We start from the raw sequence: 19,462 nt of genomic DNA, 5'->3' as shown, positions 1-19,462 counted from the left end.
GCGTCCAACCCGACTGAGTAACACGGCCTACTAGGTTAGGTTAGGTTAGGTAGGGTACATGAGGTCAGTATGGTTCCTTTTATAATTGATTTCCTTAGCCAATCCCTTCTTTGACATATGGCTCCCTAATGTCTCTCGTATTCGCGGAACTTTTCCATACAGTCTATGCGGAGCTAATACTTAGAAATACTGAACTTGTTTCCATCGTTTAACACCCACCCAGTTAAATTCACTCGGTAGGATCATCTCTTTCCAAAAAACCCCACTTTATCAGTGCAGTCCATCATGGGCTTATTAGTACATGACTAGGCCCTGCTAGCCTTGTGGGTAGGACCATAAGAGTCAGTGAAAAGAGGTTGTTGGTTGATTTTAGCCTGGAACAAGTTGGCTTTATAATGCCAGCATGGGCCCCGACCCCTTGCCTGACAGCAGCCTAGCCAATTGGTGGATGTCTATGGTGTTCAAAGGTATTTGAGGCCAGGTGTGTACCTCAGAATTCAAAAAATCAAGAATGCAGGGGTGGTTCACCAGCAATAAAGTTCCAAAAACTGATAAAACATGATAAGCTGTCAGAAAACTATACAGTTCATGTCTTTAGCCAAGAAATAAGTTTACTGTGTAATTACCTCAATACTTCAGATGCATCATAGCCTAAAAGAACACAAAACTCCTACAGCTCACTAGACTCAGAGTTTCAAAGTTGTCAAATTTACAAAAGGAATGTCAACAAAACAATAGAGCTATCAGGAAAACACCCTACAGTTTCATATCTATTAAGTCTGCCATATTTGTAAGAGTCATGAGTTAAGTTAGTGATGAAAAGTTACTTGGAAGAATCTTACAAAAAATGAAAATAAGAAAAAGGATATGAGTGAGAAATATGAAATTAAATAAATAGTAGTTAGAAAACCAAGAGGAGCAAAAAAGATTGTACCTTTTGGTGAAAGTGCTCAGACATCTTCAAAACTAACTCTTCTTCCACACCCCCATCCCAAAAAATATAAAAAAGGAAGGTTTGATCATCAGTATCCTCATTTACTTTCCAAGGCCTTTTCATCCATGGTCCAAAGAATACTTGGTCTTTAAGTCTTGTTCCTGTCAGTTGTCATATTGTCCATACAGTGGCCACCTTATTTTTTAGATTTTTCTTGTATTAATTGTGTTTTTTGTGTCGCTGTTTTTGAATGGACAACTTGTCTTCTTAAATGTGTAATTTTCTTGTCTTTTCAGTTCTTGAGGCATTCTACTGAGTGATCTGAATACTTTGTTTATAAAGTTCTTTTCTGGATTTGAATATGCTTATTACATTGTTCCGTGCTTCTGAGTGGTGTATGTATGATTTTTGGTGATAGTTTTCTGTAAGACCTGTTTCACAATTTTCTGGATTTTATGCTTTATTGAAATTTACATTAAAAGGCAAAATTTACACAGTATCTAGTCCTTACCTTAATGAATACCTGTAACCAGTGAAGCTTAGGATGAGTGAGATCCTATCCCATAGGGGGATTTATTAGTAATGCAGGTGCCTTGTGGATAAGCCTTTTAGCTTCTTCAGTAAATAATTTTGGAGACTATCGTAGAGATTGATACAGCAATCTAGTCTTGGTTATGTACAAGCATTTAAATGTTTCCATATTTACATATTTATTTTATGAAGGGTGCATTTTTGTGAGCGATAAGGCTCTATTTCCTCAACTTGCTGTCACTAAATTCTTTGTTGGTCTGGTAAGGTCTGTACTGCCATACATATGAATTGTGGTTTGACAATGAAATTGCTCATATATCTAAAATATTTTGCCCATATGAGAAGAATGTTCCAAGTTAGATGACAGGATAGAATGAGGAATGGTACTGTAAGGGAAATTAGTGAAATCCCATATGCACATGAGATAGTGATGAATGGGAGATAGAGATGGCTTTGGCCTGTCCTGACACCACCCCAGGGAGAATAATTGATGACATTGTCAACTGGATTCTGGAGGGCATTTTTTGTGGATTCCAGAACAGTACTGATAACACAAGTCTTTTGTTTTGCTGTCTCATATAGTTCACTTCAACCCTCATCAGTGATAAACATTGTGCTTCTCATTTTCTGGGTAGTTTTTTAAGAGCACCTGTAGATTTTATAGTCTCAGATTATCCATTCAAGACATCTGAGCAACTTTGTTCACAGGGTGGTCTTGTATGCTAAATTAAAGATCCTGCATACTTTCAACTCTCTCTTGCCAGCATTCTGATTCTAATCATTAGCAGTTTTTGTTGTAACAAAATATGCATACCTTTGACCTAGTATGGTATATGAAAAAAACAAAATTGATACATCCGAGGTTGGTGCATATCCAGTCTATAGAATGATCTTCATATCTCCTTGCAGCAGTAGTTTTTGTATTCATACAACTAGACATTGCACATACTGTATAGTGTACCTCCTTCATACAACTAGACATTGCACATAAACCTCATTGTGAATGTTATGGTACCAAAAAGGCATGCATATGTTTGTTTTTGTCAATTATTATTTTTCTATGGTAATCTTTGTCAAATGAGATACAGCTGTGTTATCTTTACAGTTTTCTTTGACAGTTGTGATCTTTTTCATTTAGTATACAGTACTATACATCTCAAAGATGCAGACATTGCATGTTAACTTGAGGGTTTACAATATTACCTTTATTTATTTTTCAGGTAGTTCTTCTTCTATTACTGTACTTGATTAGTATTGCCATTCCCTGTATATATTCAGGAGTGTAAGAGTGCTTGTTTTGCCCCTTTGAGTGACTTGTTCTCTAACAATTGAAAAGGAATTCTTTCCATTTAAAAAAAAAATGGTTTTGGTGTAGGAAAAACCTGTTTTTATATAAGTAACTTACCAAGTAATTACATAGTTATGAGGTTCCTACCTACGGCAGCCTAAAAATTCAACATTCGCAGTAGCGGTAGCATTTGTTATGGTGTAAGTACTTGTCCTGCCCACTATCTGGGACTGTGAGTTACAGCTATGCAGAGAGCTTCAGTTCGTTTTCTGCCGGCTCCCGAGGGAGATCAGTGGTTCATTGCAGCCTACTGCATCGTTTTTTGGATGGTTTTCCAGAGTCTTGGTGAAGTACTCAAGTTTCGTTGTAGCGCATGAATCTTAGTCAGTTGGTTAGCCTTGGTTAACTTATTTAACTGGATTTAGGATGTCTGACTCTAACTCTTCGAGTGTTAAGCCGGGCACACACTTGCGGCAGTGCAACTGTATCATAACAGTGTTGCGTAAATACTTGTTGCATGGTGTCAAAATGTTGAGGAGGTAACTGCAACACGTCAAGCATGTAATTTTACTGCGTTCCACCATGAGCAGTCAGTCAGCCTGTTTTTTAGCGACGATGGCAACAACCTACAAGTAGCTGCCGCTGCATATTTCGAACTCAACAAAATATACGTTATCGAAGTAACGTGGGTGGTGTAGTTTCAGGATATATATGGTTATGAGGGTCTATCTCAAAAGCCCTAGGAGGAGTTGGCAATCAAGCAGACGGACAGAAACTACAACTTTATTTTATATATAATATATACATATATATATATATATAGATATATATACAATATATATATATATATATATATATATATATATATATATATATATATATATATATATATATATATATATATATATATATATATATATATATATATATATATATATATATATATATGTGTGTGTGTGTGTGTGTGTGTGTGTGTGTATGTGTGTATATATATATATATATATATATATATATATATATATATATATATATATATATATATATATATATATATATATATATATATATATATACTCCCTACATGAGCTACCATTTTTTCTTAAAATAATCATTTGACTTTAAATGCTGAGCAATATACTGACATGTGTCTATGTAATGCTATAACTCTGATTAAATCTGTTTGTTTGTGTGTAAGCATTTTTATTATGCATTTTATTTTCAATGTATTTTATTTTCATTATTTCAAAATTAGGTATGAGGAAAGGGTTGTAAACTCTTTATTTATTGGTTAAAAAAACTTATAAAAATCAAGCAAATATAAAGATAAGTATGTGTGTATGCGAATCAGGTTATAACTAAAACTAGTTAAATATGTAAGTGTACGAAATAGATGATAATAATAGTAGCAACGAAAGTATAAATGCTACCAGAGATCACATGCGACTCACTGGGTGACCCATTGTTCCCCAGCCACACATAAAATTTATATGACCCAAAGGGTCACCCGTGGTATAGTATATTCAAATAATTTATCAGACATTTTTAGTGTTTTTTTAATGTAAGGATTTATAGACTTAGTATTTTTTATTCAACAATAATTCCACCTTTCCCTGTTCCAATACTCTTCTTCATCTTGGCCTTCTCCCTTCTCATAGAAGATAGGAAGGAGGTCATCTTTCTCTTGCATTCCTCCACCGATTTCCGTGTTTTCTGGGCTATCCGTATCCATGTATCATTGCGACATATTTTATTAAAATGGCATGGGTGTTTTGCATACCACAGTACAGTCATCTCTTCATAATAATTTATAAACTGAAGGACTTCTTCATCACTCCACTCAGCCATTGGTAGGCTTCACGTAGTTTCACAGAAGGGATCAGAGTAATGTGTGATTATTACTTCCCAATTTCAGACGTGTCAGCGACTTTATCAGACTTGGTTGATACTCGTGCAAAACAGGTCCCGTCCTCACATTTCATAGCGTGTTGTGTAACATTCCTTTGATGCGACGGGCAAAAACTGACAATTGGTGGAATGGAGTGAAACGCGCAACGAGCACCTCCTGCTCGTTGCTCGGGCTTCAGGTCCCGTCCACACTGGCGAATTTGCAACAAGAATCTGTTGCGTTACGTGCTATTGTGTGCATGTATGTACCCGGCTTTAGGTTTTGCATTGTCGCATGTGTGTACCCGGCTTTAGGTTTTGCATTGAAGTTTGCAAGACTAGGTTAGCGAAGTTTTGTTATGACTCACACAAAGTGTGTGAAATGTAGAGGGCAAATTTGTGATGGGGAAATTACTTGTTTAGCATGTAAAGATTGGAATGATAAACAGTGGAAAGTCTTTAGGTCTCATCAAGACAAAATGGATAAAGACAGGAAGAGGAAAGCAGCTATTAGGGCTGGAAATAAAGCCAGCTTAGAACCTGTAGAAGTAGCAGACCTTTTAGAAGATAATTCTGTCTCTTCTCCTAAGATTCCTGTATCGTCACCTATCCTTAGCCCTTCTATTCCTATTCCATGTACTCCTGTTCCAGGTTCCTATGCTCCCGATTGTGACACCATTGCCAGTCTCAAATCAAAGTTCAACAAAAAGGTCGCATTTTTAGCCAACACAGTAATGGAGTTGGGTTCTTCTTTTAGAGCCTTCGTGGAAAAAGGCAATGTGCAAAATGTTAATGCAGTGCAAAGTGTTGAGGAGGTGGCTTCCAATCCCACTGGTGCTCCTAGACAAAGGCCCCTGTACTGCTCCCCCGCACCAGGGAGAAGACATACCGGAGGTCCAATGGAGGTCAGTGGGATTTACCCATGGACAGTGGCCCCCCCGTCAAGCCTGTTGCACGGTCCCAGGCTGCAACATAGCGCCACTGGAAAGGTGTCTCGTTCAGTGTTCATCGTCTGTCGGTCACCAGATTCAAAAGGCTCTTTGCCGACGCAAGACGTCAGCGGCGTAGATCTTCCATCTCCCGACCTTTGAAGAGACTCTCTGCTGCGGTGGACAGCTCCCCTCCTCCTGTCAAGAAATACAAGGAGGCTAGTATGAGTCCTCAGCTCTCCTGCAGTTTTGCAATGCTTCCTTCTACATCTGCTCATTCAACTCCATTGGCCTGAGACAGTCTGGAGTCCATCTCTTATTTGGATCGCCCATTCTTGACTGCTAAACGTCTGGAAGAACCTCTTAGTCGACCTTCTTCATCAAGACCCTGTCTTGCCCCTGAACGTCCTTCATCTCCTGAATATGCTGTGATGGCTCCTTTTTGACAGTCTCATTCGACCGAGCGCTTGGGCAGCAACCTTGGGGCGTCAGGTGGCACCGCGCGCTGACTTGGCACCAGTTACACCTCATTCGCTAGCACATTCTTTGACTTGAGAAGATTCTTTGTTTGCTCCTCTTAAACGGGAATTAGATGACTTGATGTCTTTCTTGAAGAAGAACCCAGCTGTCGCCATGTCGAAAGGCACTTCTTTGTCGCCAGTCTCTTCCGATGATGAGGATGTAGAGCAGGATTCTTCCCCTTCATTGTCCTACTCTGCCTTAAGATATTTTCTCAATAATTTCCTGGATTTCTTCACTCCGGCTCCTCCGGTATCTCCTGCTTCAGCTTTCCTAATGAGGAAACTCCCATCAGATAATGCAAACCTGCCAAAGTTAGTGCTCTCCTCGTCTGCTAAGAAGGTGCTCTATGTGGGATCAGGGTAAAGCGGCTTTTGCTTTTCCACCTTGCAAGTTGGTCAAGAGAAGCTACCATTTTTATGAAACTGGAGAAGCTCCTTCTCTGGGAATTTCTGCCTCCTTCCAGGGGACTTCTCTGGATTGGTAGATGCAACACGTCAGTCGGCCTTTTCCTTGGCAAAAGCAATGTTCTCCTCCCCCGAGCTAGACCTTCTGACCAGGAGCTTACTTAAGATTTTAGAGGTGAATAGCTTCCTCAACTGGACTATTGGTATGTTGGCCAAAAAAATCGAGGATTGTCCAGTGCTGGCGGAGGATATCGTGACAGACTGGTTGGGAGTACTATCGTGTGCCGACAAGGCAGTAAGGGACAGTTCAGTAGAACTTGCCTCTCCTTTTCAATGTGTGTTCTTAAGAAGAGAGAGTTGTGGTGTTTGGTCATCACCAAAGGGGTGACCACTACCAAGAAGTCGGCTCTGTTGTTTCACCTCTGGACAAAGCTCATTTGTTCCCACAAGACTTAGTGCAGGAGATCTTGACATTGCTTCAGAAGAAGTCTACCATTGATCAACTGTCTCAATCTACCAAATGTCCCAGAGACTCCCCAACCGTGACTACAAAGTCATTCTCTCCCCTCCAATCCCAACCCTTTCGTGGAGGTAGGCAGAAGATCCACCCAGACCTCGCACGAATCTGCGACCTCACTCAAGATCAATTAAGAAATCGACCTTCAAATCAGGAACCAAGAAGTGAAGATCTAGTGACTTCGCGCTCCAAGGCGCCTCTTTTGGAAGGAAATGGAGTCAACAGACTCTTCTTAGCCCCAAAGCAACGGGGGCTCTGGAGGCCCGTCCTGGATGTCAGTGCCCTAAATCGATTTGCCATAAAGACGAAATTTCACATGGAGATGAATTAGTCAGTCATTTCGACCATCCATCAAGGGGACTGGATGGTCACCCTGGACATGCATGATGCTTACTTTCATGTTCCAGTACATCGGGACTCCGTAAAGCTTCTATGATTCGTGTTCCAAGGGAAAGTTCTCCAGTTTCGGGCCCTGTGCTTTGGCCTGTCTATGGCCCCACAAGTGTACTAGGATCCTTGCCCCCCCTCACCAAATGGCTTCACCTTGGAATAAGCATCTCCTGTTACCCGGATGACTGGCTTCTCAGGTCTCTGTCGAGAGAGAAATGTGCAAAGACTTAATGAAAACTCTTTGCCTAACAAAGGGGTTAGGCATTCTGATAAAGATTCAGAAGTCACAGATGACTCCAACTCAATGGATTCTCTATTTGGAAATGACTCTGGACTCAGAATTTTCGGGCTTTTCTCTCCCCCAGAAGAGTTGCCTCCTGCCTTCAATCCATCAGAGAGTTCCTTTCTCTTCAGTCATGCTCAAAGGCTCAATGGATGAGCCTCATAGGAATGTTAGCCTCAGTCAAGAAGTTTGTGAAGTTGGCAAACTTCACATGAGACTCCTCCAATTCTATCTAAGAGCAAACTGGAGCAGGAAAACACAAGTGGACTCCTTCGTTTTTCCAGTCACATTGGAGATCAAACGGGATCTACAGTGGTGGTCATACGAAGACAGACTTTACTAAGGGAAGTCCCTCCTTACAGTGAGTCCTGACCTAGACTAAATCAACGGCACTTTTACTTGTCACATAAAAAATAATGATTTTATTATTGTCAGATTTTCAACTTTCTATTAGCCAATTATTTTGCAAATGCAAATTTTTAGGGTACTTATTCTGTTACTAATATGCATTGTTTGCATATTATGTCCATCATTATTGGCTAGTTTTTAAGTGTAGCTGTAAATGTTTGATGTCTAATCAAATCCTTTTATTACACTAAAGTATTGCATTCTCTTTATCATCTTATTTTTATGTACTAACATGTCATCTCGTGTAATTAAATGTTTGCATTCACTTGGAGTACTTTCTTTGTTGTAAATAGTCCATATTTGACATTTAAGCAAATAATTTTATTACAGCATTGTATCCTTTATCATGTTTTTATTATGTTATTTTTGCATGCTTACATTTCATTTGATACTATATACTTAAATGTTTGTATGTACTCGAGTTGAATATTTTGTTTGTAACATCAAAGCAAAATATTTTTTATGTTTTTTCTTTTAAAATAACTTTTTTCTTTACTCAAATTATAACAAAACTACTTATCAAGGAGAGGTGTTACAACATTAGTTTAAACATATGATCCTCAGTTTGTTTTTTGTATAATTTGATTTTTAAATTTACCACCTGGCATCAGCAAACGAGATGCTAGATCATCACATACCAGAATACTGCATAAACAAATTCCGCCCTAGCTGGCGAGACACTGTAGTCTCTGTAGTTAGTTGGAAAATAAAACGCACAAAGAGACGACACGTTTTTATTACTATGACTCACGAAGTCAAATTTACGAAGAGTACCACACACATAACCACTCTAAATCCATGAGAGTAACTCCTAGGACTCATAACAACTACCAAAAATGACACTTTTATGGTAAAATAGTTTTATATATACTTACCAAGTAATCACGTAGCTATGAGCTTCCTACCTATGGCAGCCTAAAAATTCAAAATTTTTGTAAGTACGTGCCCCACTAATGGGGTGGGATTGTGAGGAACAAGTAGGCGGAGAGCTTCAGTTTGTTTGTGCCCTTATGTCCAAACGAGGGGAGGAGGGAGGGCTTCGATCATGTAATTACTTAGTAAGTATATATAAAAGTATTTTATCTTAAAAATGTAATTTTTATATAAATGACTTGCCAAGTAATTACATAGCTGATTCCACATTGGAAGGAGGTGGGATCTTTGGACATAGTCTATATCAAAACAATAAATAAGATAGTAAATTTGACATAGAAAAGTTGCCAACATTGAGACAATGCTTGTTGTTCCTTACCTGGCAAGGGAGCACTGCAGATAGGCACTGCCTGTGGTCGATGCTCCCCTTGTCCTGCAGCGAGCGTGGCTATATAGCCCAGAGTCGCTCCTGCATGAGTGGGAACTTACACAACACTGTTACCTACACCGAATTTTAAAAACCACCACCCAAACCAATAAAAACTGGCTGGAACTCCAGACACAGTGTGTTCCCAGGCTTCCCAAAATGCGACACCTTAAATCAAGGTGAAAAAGCTGAGGGATAGAAGATTCCCTATGCTTCCTCTCCCAACACCATGCCAGCCACAGATAAAGGTCCTAATGTTCTGCAATTCTCGAAAATGATCTCCACGCCTTTGAGATAGTGCAAAGCTAACAAGGACTTGCACCTCCAGAAAGTTGATTGTAGGACACTCAAAAGAGACATGTTATGTCTGAAAGCAAGAGAGGTTGTGATAGCCCTAACTTCATGGGCTTTCACTTTAAAAGCCAGTAATACTTCCTCCTGAATCTGGGAACGGGCTTTGGTAATCAAACTTCTCAGAAAGAAGGAAAGAACATTCTTGGAGAGAGGACAGAAAGGGTTTTTAACTGAACACCAGAGGATGTTCCAAGGACCTCTGATCTTTTCAGTCTCCTGAAGGTACTGTAGTATCTCTGGGCTCATACTGGACATAAAAGCCTCTCCTTTTCCTCCGACCTGAGAATGTCCATTAAATTCTTGATGGAGAACAAACGGGGCCACGGGTTAGAAGGGTCCTCGTTTTTTACCAGAAATCCAGGCATCCCCTTGTGAAAATCCCAGTTCTCTTGTTGATCGCTTGGATTTCACTAATATGTTTGGCCATAGCCAACGCTACCAAAATAAAAAGGGTTTTCTTAATTAGATCCTTGAGGGAGTTGGAGCATAGAGGTTTGTAAGGGGGACCTGAAATCCATTTCAGAATGATATCCAGATTCCAAGAGACTGCATCCGATTTAGGATGCTTAGCGGAATCGAGGACAGATCTAAACCTCAGTGCTTAAATACAGAACTAAACATAGATCTGTATCCTTTGATAGTCGAGGTAGAAAGTTTCTCGGAGGATTCCAGGTACAGTATAGCGAAAAGTTGGCTACTTGACTGACAGAGGTCTCAGAAGAAGAGACATTATGGCATCTGCACCATCCTCTGAAGACTGACCACTTTGATTGGTAGAGCTTGTTAAAAGGAGGTCATCTGCATCTCGCAATAGCTTCTGCAGCTTGCTTCGAAACCCCTTCACTCTGACGAGGCGCTTGACAGTCTGTAACCTGTCAGGGCCAGAGCGGACAATCCTTGATGGAATCTGAGGAAGTGGAGTGTTTGAGCAGCGACTGCTTTTGTTGCAGGAGCCTCAGGAAGTCTACTATTAGTTGTAGCAAGTCTGGAAACCATTCTTTCCTTGGCCAAAAGGGGGCGACTAGCATTATCGAGACATTCTGGTGAGATGTCAGTTTGTTGAGCACTTCCCTGATCATGCTGAAGGGAGGGAAGGCGAAAACATTAAGGCCTCTCCACTTCAGTAACATAGCATCTGTCTTCCAAGCTAGAGGATCTGGGATTGGGAAACAGAAGCTAGGAAGCCTGTGATTTCTTGAAGTCGCAAACAGGTCTATGGATAGTGTGTCCCATAACCTTCATAGATCATTGCAAACCAAAGGATCCAGTGTCCATTCCGTTGGAAGGACTTGTTTGAGGCGACTCAGACCGTCTGCCAGAACATTCATCTTCCCTTGGATGAATCAAGTCAATAACAATACACAATTCTGATCTGCCCAGAGCAGAAGTTCCCTCGCCACCTCATAAAGAGAGAACGAGTGACCCCCTCCCCCCTTTTTGATATATGAAAGAGCCATCGCATTGTCTGCGTGAATCGTTACTATCTTGCCGTGCACCAGGGTCGAGAATGGCTGGAGACCCAGATGAATGGCCTTTAGTTCCTTTATGTTGATATGGGAACTTCTCAAAACTTCCAACCATATTCCCGACACTTAATGATTCCTGAGATGAGCTCCCCAACCTAGGTCTGATGCATCAGAGTAAAAGTCTAGGTCGGGGCTCACCGAAAGGAGGGACTTCCCTTCGTAAAGCCTGTCTTCATACAACCACCATTGAAGATCCTGTTTAATCTCTGATGTGATTGGAAAAACGAAGGAGTCTGCTTGTTTTCTTGCTCCAGTTCGCTCTTAGATAGAATTGGAGCGGTCTCATGTGAAGTCTGCCCAATTTCACGAACTTCTCGACTGAGGCTAACGTTCCTAAGGGGCTCATTCATTGAGCCACTGAGCATGTTGAAGAGAAAGGAATTCTCTTGACGGATTGAAGGCAGGAGGCGACTCTTCTTGGGGAGAGAAAAGCCCAAAAAGTCAGAGAGCCCAGAGTCATTTTCAAATAGAGAATCCGTTGAGTAGTTGAGTTGGAGTCGTCTGCGACTTCTGAATGTTTATCAGAATGCCTAACTCTGTTAGGCAAAGAGTTTTCATTAAGTCCTCTGCACATTTCTCTTGATGGAGACCTGAGAAGCCAGTCGTCCAGGTACAGTAGTAGATGTTTATTTCAAGAAGGTGAAGCCATTTGGTGAGGGGGGGCGAGGATCTGCGTACACACTTGTGGGGCCATGGACAGGCCAAAGCACGGGTCCTGAAACTGGAGAACTTTCCCTTGGAACACGAATCATAGAAACTTTCTGGAGTCCCGGTGTATCGGAACATGAAAGTAAGCGTCATGCATGTCCAAGGTGACTATCCAGTCCCCTCCCCCCCGATGGATGGCCGACATGACTGACTAATTTGTCTCCATGTGAAATTTCATCTTTATGACAAATTGATTTACGGCACTGACGTCCAGGATGGGCCTCCAGCCCCTTGATGCTTTGAGGACAACGAAGTCTGTTGTCAAACCCTTCTGACTCTTGATCCTTGCCCCTTCGCACAGAAGGTATTCTACTTCTCGCGAAAGGGCCACAAATTTCTTGGAGTCCGCCAAGTAAGCGGGTAATACGAATAGCGATTTGGCTAAAGGAAGGTTCTCCTTGAAAGGAGAGGTATAACCCTCTTTCAATACCTTGACCACCCAAGGTTCTGCACCTCAAAAACTGAACCCTTTCATCATTTAAACTTGCTGCCAGGAGCATGTTGCATATTTCAACACATGTCCAGCAACCAACCAAATTCTCCTTTATTCCTACAAGGGCTGCACTTGTGGCAGGTGTTTATGGGCAATCTCCATAGGCAAAAAGCAGATTTAGCAATTCGCTATGGTGCAGGTGGTCTTTGGGTCCTGCACAGTAGCAGCCCAGTAGCAATAAAATGAACAAGTATTACTTGAAAACTAACTAGTGTTTGCTGCTTATATCACTGTACTGTATAGGCAGCTTCTTCTTCTTCTTTATCTTCAGCTTTTCCCATCTCTATATGGGGTCGCTGTTTATTATTAGTCTTCTCCATCTTCTGCGATCATGCAGCATTAGGCAGCAAACACTTCAAAATAAAACAGGCTAACTTGGCCACAAGTACGGTATGTGTCCATAAGTCTGCTGTTAGGTATCATGAACAGTAGGTCATATCCATAAAGGAGTATTATTAAAATATTCATTTACAATTACTACAATAACATTGCCTTAAAGTATTTACTCACTTTAAGTCAAAACTAAATGGATACCCATACAATGTATTTCTATACATTTGATAACTTTGTTTACCCAGTCTACACATATTCCAAAGCACCAGGTAAAGATGATAGGCTACATTAGTTGGTACGTAATTAAAATGATTAATTAATGGAATTATTGTATTAAATTTATATGAAATCAGTCCAGAGCTGTAGTTTGTGCTGTTGCCCATTTGTCAACTTTTGTTAATTATTTTCATAGCATACAATTGATTGTCATTTATGGCACTCCTCACCTTCCAAAAGGACCTACTGGGGATAAACTTTGGCTTGTCACAACTGGTGACCTTACTAGTAGTTTCCTAGATAATGTATACACCTTACCATCAGTATCTCCTGGTTCATCAGATTAAATTAGATCCAGCACTGAGGTTTCACCTAACTTCATCATGCCAGGTAATAGAGTTCTGTTGGAGGAGGGGCATGCCGTCCAATTCACAATTCATCTGGTCCAGTGTGCAACCAGAACCTGGTCAGTGTCTTTTGATGGTCATTGACTCATTGACATGAGAAATTAAGATATGTGTAAGGATAGGTATGTAAGTCTTGTCTTTATTTGGGTGCTCTGAACTGGCATGAGAAATATGATAGAACATACCAGGGGAGAGGCACCACCATCAGCAGGTTGTTCTTTGCTCCTACTCAACCAAGGTGATGGGCCACTGGGAAGAAAACACAAATGTTTTACACTACCTCTTCATTGTTTCTTGCTGTATCCTATTCCTTTCACACTTATAAGCAAGTTTAATGCCTCTCTGAAAAAAGAACTAGCATTAGTCCTGTTCTGCCTGAAGGAGTATGGGTGAAGAAATGTCCATCTTGTGTGTGGTGTCATTTATGCAATACCAGACGATGTACAGTAGTAGGAACCAAAGAGCAACAAGTTTGGGGATTACTGTATGCAGATTCTCTTACTTTTTTGTAAAGTTTTTGTCATGTACAGCATAGCCTGCCTGCCATAACATTGATATACAGAGGAGTATATGTACACTTACCCTCCTTGCTGAGGCTGAGATTATTGCCAGGATATCAGGCCACCCTCCTCCTAAGACAAAATTGCATTATTGACACTAAAATCATGTTACTACTGTATGATACTGGATTTCTTGCTGAAAGTTTATCCCCAAAACATGCCATCCTTAAAGTCCTCAGATAATTTTGCTCTCAAGTTATAGTATGACCGTTCAAATTAGTCTTGGTCACAAACATTATCACATGGTTATCATTCTCACTAGTTTCCATCATTAGCTTCAATACTAACACCAGTCCTGTCTTCAGAGTGTTAATCTATTCTTTGATGCTCCATGTTTACTCAAAGTAGATTATTATTATTGTATTTAACCACACTACTTCCCAATCATGACACTCCACACAAGTAACACCAGCATTGTGTATGATGGACATATGGATACAAATGGGAATACATTTTTTACAGTTCATGAGCCTTACAGAATGGATTCCCCTTGAGGGGCAGGGAATGGAAAGAATGCATAAAAGAAATAGTAGCATAGCTTACATATTTTGTTCAATAATATACAGCTTGTTTTTCCATTTTTTTCTATTCATCTCAATGTTTCTCTTCCTCATGGTGTCCAATAAAGTCTCCAAACGAGGGCATGAATGATATATAGATTTTGACTACTTCACTGTAATTAGTCAGTCTTTATCAGGGAAGACATACAATCATTTTTACATATCTATAAACACTGTCCATTTAGTCAAAGTTGCATTTTTATTGCCGATTTACAATGTATTTCTGAGGGAATAAGGTGCTCCTTCCAAATCAGAACTGCCTACAGTAATCCCTCAATTATTTATGTTCACATTATATTCAGCTTGACATTATCTGCTTGCAACTGGCACCCAAGATATATATGTAATTCATAAAAATCAAGAAACCATGCTCTGATGATTGGTAACGCTGCATGGTTCTTTAGAAGTGTTGGTAACACTGCTTACAGGAACATACAGACAGAGTAAAGGGGCAGGCAAGGCTGGGATTGATAGGAGTGGAGTGGTTGGCTACACTGCTTGGGGAGAGAGGTGTTAGCAACTCCTGTAAACGTGTTACAATAAGCACACACACAAAAGAATATTGTTGAGGGAGGGAGTAGGAGTTTCCTGGGCAGGGAGTGGGTGGGAAGGCTTTGCAGGATAGGTGGTGAGGGATAGGGAGTCATTTGACCTGTAGAGCTTTTGTTTTTTTTTTTTTACATTTTATTAAGGATATCAATATAACTTATGATAAAACAATCATGCACAGTGCAAGAGGGAGTTTTAGAGAGAACATCATATACTGTGCTATGAAATTCCCTACACACACACACACACACACACACACACACACACACACACACACACACCTGCCTACATTCCCTTTCTTCCATTTCTCATTTTTTTATTTCTTGTGCATTGTCTTACAGTAATTTTCACTGCATAAAACGACAAAAAATCAATAAAATGGCATAGCCATTGAAGGACAGCTCCTTTGTTTACCAAAAAACTGCTTTTCTCCTTAAGTTGTGGAAATGAAAGATAAATACACAGAAATTCATTTAATTATTAAACAACAGAGTACTAGAGTAATTCACAGCCCTTGTGTTCAACCTCTAAAACAATATATAGCATATTTAAACTAACAATGAAGTGACTAAAATTAAGACTTGAAAAAAAACAGGAACCATTGGTGTAATTAACACTACTATTTATGTTTAGCAATAATTTTAAAATGAATGAACCATTTTACAATGTGATTTACAGATAAATATGAGTAAATTCAGCTCCACCAGAGCATTTGTAATGGAAATCACATGCTATTAAAAGGTTATAAAGCCAACCAAAAATTGCATTTGTCTGACAAATTGCTACCTCCATAATGATAAGTGCAACCTGAATGTGAAAACTTTCTTCATTCCTTAACCAAATCAAATATTTAATTTGATACATGAAATGTAAACTGATTCAGTTCTAAAATATCAGCACAACATATACCTGTTAATAAATGCACAATAATCATCAGTATCTAACAAACATTTGCTGTGCACTTTGAAGCTCAAAAAAAAAGGTACTCACAGATAGATAGTCAGTCAAATACAGAAACTTTATACCTTGTACAAATGATGCTTACCATTCCAAAACTCCTGACAACTTTAAATGCAAAGTTGTCCAGGTACCTGATATTAGCCCTCCAAAAAATATAAGCTCTGTGTTTAGTGCTTATGCATTTCTCAGAATTCCTTAGAACTAATACCATTAGGCTAATTATTAAACAACTGTGTATTAAACTATGGACATGTTCCACAATTATCAGAAAACAATGATTATCAATTATGTTAACTTATCAAAATCATACTGCCAAGACCAAACAGGTTAATTTTCAAAATCCTAATGTAAGCTGCCATAATAAATTTTTTCAAGAATACAGTCTTATGTTTTAAAGAAAACAATTTGAAACATTACACTAATTTATATAAAATGAAAATATTTCTTTACTGAATGCCAACTTTACAATGAAATCAATTCTCACTTCACCAGTTTCAGTTCAATAGTGAACTGATTACCTACAACTGTTGTTGCTTTTATACATTAAATAATCATTTGGGGATTCATCCAGCTTTAGAACCTGGCTGAATGCTCTTATACTTTGCACAGTCTTGTCCATTTCAAGAAAGGACACAGGAAAGTCTGAGCTGTTTCCTGCATCTGCCCAGGTAAACATAGGGAGGCCTCATACAGTCTCCTTGTAGAGGGATAGTACTGTCAGAGCACCTCTTGCGGTGCGCTGCAGGCATTACTTAAGGCTCTTTGCTGTGTCCCTTTGGCCCTTAGCTGCAACCCCTTTCATTCCTCTTACTGTACCTCCAATCATATTCTCTTTCTTCCAGCTTACTATCCACCCTCTCCTAAAAATTTTCATAGTGCAACTGAGAAGTTTTCCCCATTTTGCCTTCAAAACCTTTTTACTCTCAATTTCCCTTTCAGTGTTGAATGGCCTCATAGGTCCCAGTGCTTGGCCTATGTTCTAAACTTGGTATTCCATTCCATTCCATCCCTTATACAGTCCTGCCATGCAAGACAGCCTAAGCATCTTCAAGAAAGGCCAAACTGGTAAACTTTCAAAGCCAACCTTTGTCCTGATGCACAGATTAGTATGTTCTCTGCCAAAACAATATATGTATGATAGTTAGCCTAGCCTGGCACCTGATGGTGTTTATAAACCCCAAATTCCAACCCCGATGTCTTCCTCAATGGCAACTTTCATAGACGGGCATATGTGCAGCTAATTTCCTTGAACAGGAAGGCAAAGTTTTTTTTTTTTCTTACACTCCTGTATCCCAACCATTTGCTTGAAATACAAAACTCCCAGGCATGTTTACTTATTAAAATGCATGCTGAAGATTAGCAAATGCTGCTACCTATTTATAATAACACTTAAAAATGTTTCTTGCTGTTTTGTCAATTGATACCTCATTATCATGATGTATGAATGTTATCTTTTAAATGTAAGGTAATTTTACATTAGAGATGATTTTGTTTATTACTTTAATTATTAATAAATGACAACTGTCCTAGAGTTTGACATTAAAAGTAAGTTGTATGTTTACCATCTTTCAGGAAAGCAAAGTAATTGCTTACTCCATAACTTTAAAAGCATGCTGATGCTAAGTACTATATTTGTTCAACAGATTTATGAATAAAAGTAATTCCTAACATAATGTTCATAGTTGTTCCTTGGCCTCAGTCCAAGATTCGATCCCTTCAAAGTTTTCACAACCCATTGTAAAAATAATATGGTAACTCTTGTAGCCCCCTTCTTTTAAGTGTAAAATTATATTTACTAGTTATGTATATAAAGGTTGTATTAAATGCATTTTGATCTTGGCATCAAGATACACATAAGTACAGAATAAACATTATGTCAGTGCTTTGGTTTTAAGACTTCCTTTTATCTGACCTAACAGAAGAGCTGTTATGTTTCTAACCTTCATCATTATGCATCTCTAATATCCATTAGTAGAGCAAACATGTAGCCTAATTAAGTTTGGTTTCTAAGAAATGTTTGATAAACAGTTTACTATTTGGTTTTTGGTTGAGCTGCACTGCCTTTTCTTGACAGATCTTGTTCTCAAGGTCTATGTTATAATCATGAGAGGAATTAAATGCTTGATGTGCTCATACAGTACATACTTTGCCACTTATAGCTAGGTGATGAATACATGTATTGTACCATAATGTGTAAGCACAAGTTTGACTTCTAAAAAAATTACTAAAATAATTTTTGATAAGGCTGTAATTATAAAAACCAGTACCGATTAAAAATTACTTTAGGTACCTGTTACCCTCAAAGTATATCTGGCTGTAATCTACACAAACCTTTGAAAAGTAGAACAGTCTAGCATTCCACTACTGATAAAATCTATAAGTTCTAGAGAATACATAGAGCCCGAAATGCCAGGAATCGAGAGTTCCCATCAAGCTTGAATGACAATGACTGTTCAGCACCTAAAAATAAGACAGTTCCCCGATGAACTTCATCTACTGGAGCTGTTTCTCCTGGAGGTGAAGGAGAAATGGTTAAATCTTTTGCTTGCCCTTCAACAATGATGATGATACTGGCTGAATCAACTGTCCTCAAAGAATACTCAGTCGCACCTGGTGGTATCTGTATAGAAGCACAGGAAAAAAAATTACTTCAACCTTTGTATATAAACAAACAACTCTGTAAAGAAAACAGTCAACCTTTATACTTTACAGGCAGTCCCTGGTTATTGGCAATCCGGTTTTACGGCGCTTGTCTAGCGACAACGATAACTGAATTTTCGACACTGATTCCTGGTTATCGGCGCTGATCCATGGTTATCAGCGGCGCTGGTCCCCGGTTATTGGCGCCGATAACCAAGGATCGGCGCTATTATCACCAATTTTCGGTTATCATCACGCTGTCGGGAACGGAACCCTGCCGATAACCAGGGGACTGCCTGTACCTAAATGCTTATATCTAGTTTAAAGAAAACAGTCAACTTTTAAAATGTATCTAAATCCTTATACTGTACCTAGTTTTATTCTAAACTGAACATCTTTCAACCTCTCTTGGGCTTTTCCAGTACTTTGTCATACATCTTACTGATGGATTCACAAAATAAATGAAGGTAAAACACATGTTCACAGATTTAAAAGCAATGACAGCTTAATGTCAAGCTGTGAAGTGTAGTTCCTGAGGAAGAAGTTTGGCAGTCACCCTTGCTGTAGGGATTGCACCTAACCTAACCTAACCTGCACTTCAATATCCTGGAACTTCTTACGTCTTCAAAAGCCTCAGGATCCAAGGATAGGCTGTCTGTCTGTGGTTTTGATAAGCAACGGGACCAAGGTAGCTGTATAGTCAACAAGAAAGGGGGCTAGTGTCCTTTCATCTCCTCAAATTGATGGTTCAGGTGCATGGGTGGGC

The 19,462-nt window shown here is 39.3% G+C and overlaps 2 protein-coding genes and 1 long non-coding RNA gene across 8 annotated transcripts in view; 1 reads left to right on the top strand and 2 right to left on the bottom strand.

The window, feature by feature from the left end:
- The window catches only part of LOC136827955 (transmembrane protein 138), a 54,859-nt gene extending 54,093 nt beyond the window's left edge, over positions 1 to 766 (bottom strand). For both annotated transcript variants that reach the window (XM_067085517.1, XM_067085518.1), the window contains exon 1: positions 627 to 766. The gene's annotated coding sequence lies outside the window, so the exon portion shown is untranslated. The remainder of the gene's footprint in view (positions 1 to 626) is intronic.
- Positions 1 to 19,462, top strand: part of LOC136827956 (uncharacterized) — a 216,351-nt gene that overhangs the window by 143,686 nt on the left and 53,203 nt on the right. The window lies entirely within an intron of this gene.
- Positions 15,555 to 19,462, bottom strand: part of Mpi (mannose phosphate isomerase) — a 148,534-nt gene continuing 144,626 nt past the window's right edge. For all 5 annotated transcript variants that reach the window (XM_067085512.1, XM_067085511.1, XM_067085513.1 and 2 more), the window contains one exon: positions 15,555 to 18,676. In XM_067085512.1, the coding sequence (XP_066941613.1) occupies positions 18,440 to 18,676 (237 nt within the window). In that variant the 3' untranslated portion in view covers positions 15,555 to 18,439. The remainder of the gene's footprint in view (positions 18,677 to 19,462) is intronic.

The sequence above is a fragment of the Macrobrachium rosenbergii genome, chromosome 42, assembly GCF_040412425.1.
Source record: "Macrobrachium rosenbergii isolate ZJJX-2024 chromosome 42, ASM4041242v1, whole genome shotgun sequence".
In the NCBI taxonomy this organism is placed as follows: Eukaryota; Metazoa; Arthropoda; class Malacostraca; order Decapoda; family Palaemonidae; genus Macrobrachium; species Macrobrachium rosenbergii.
The sequence above is the reverse complement of the archived record's forward strand: the minus strand, read 5'-3'. Positions and strand labels throughout refer to the sequence as shown.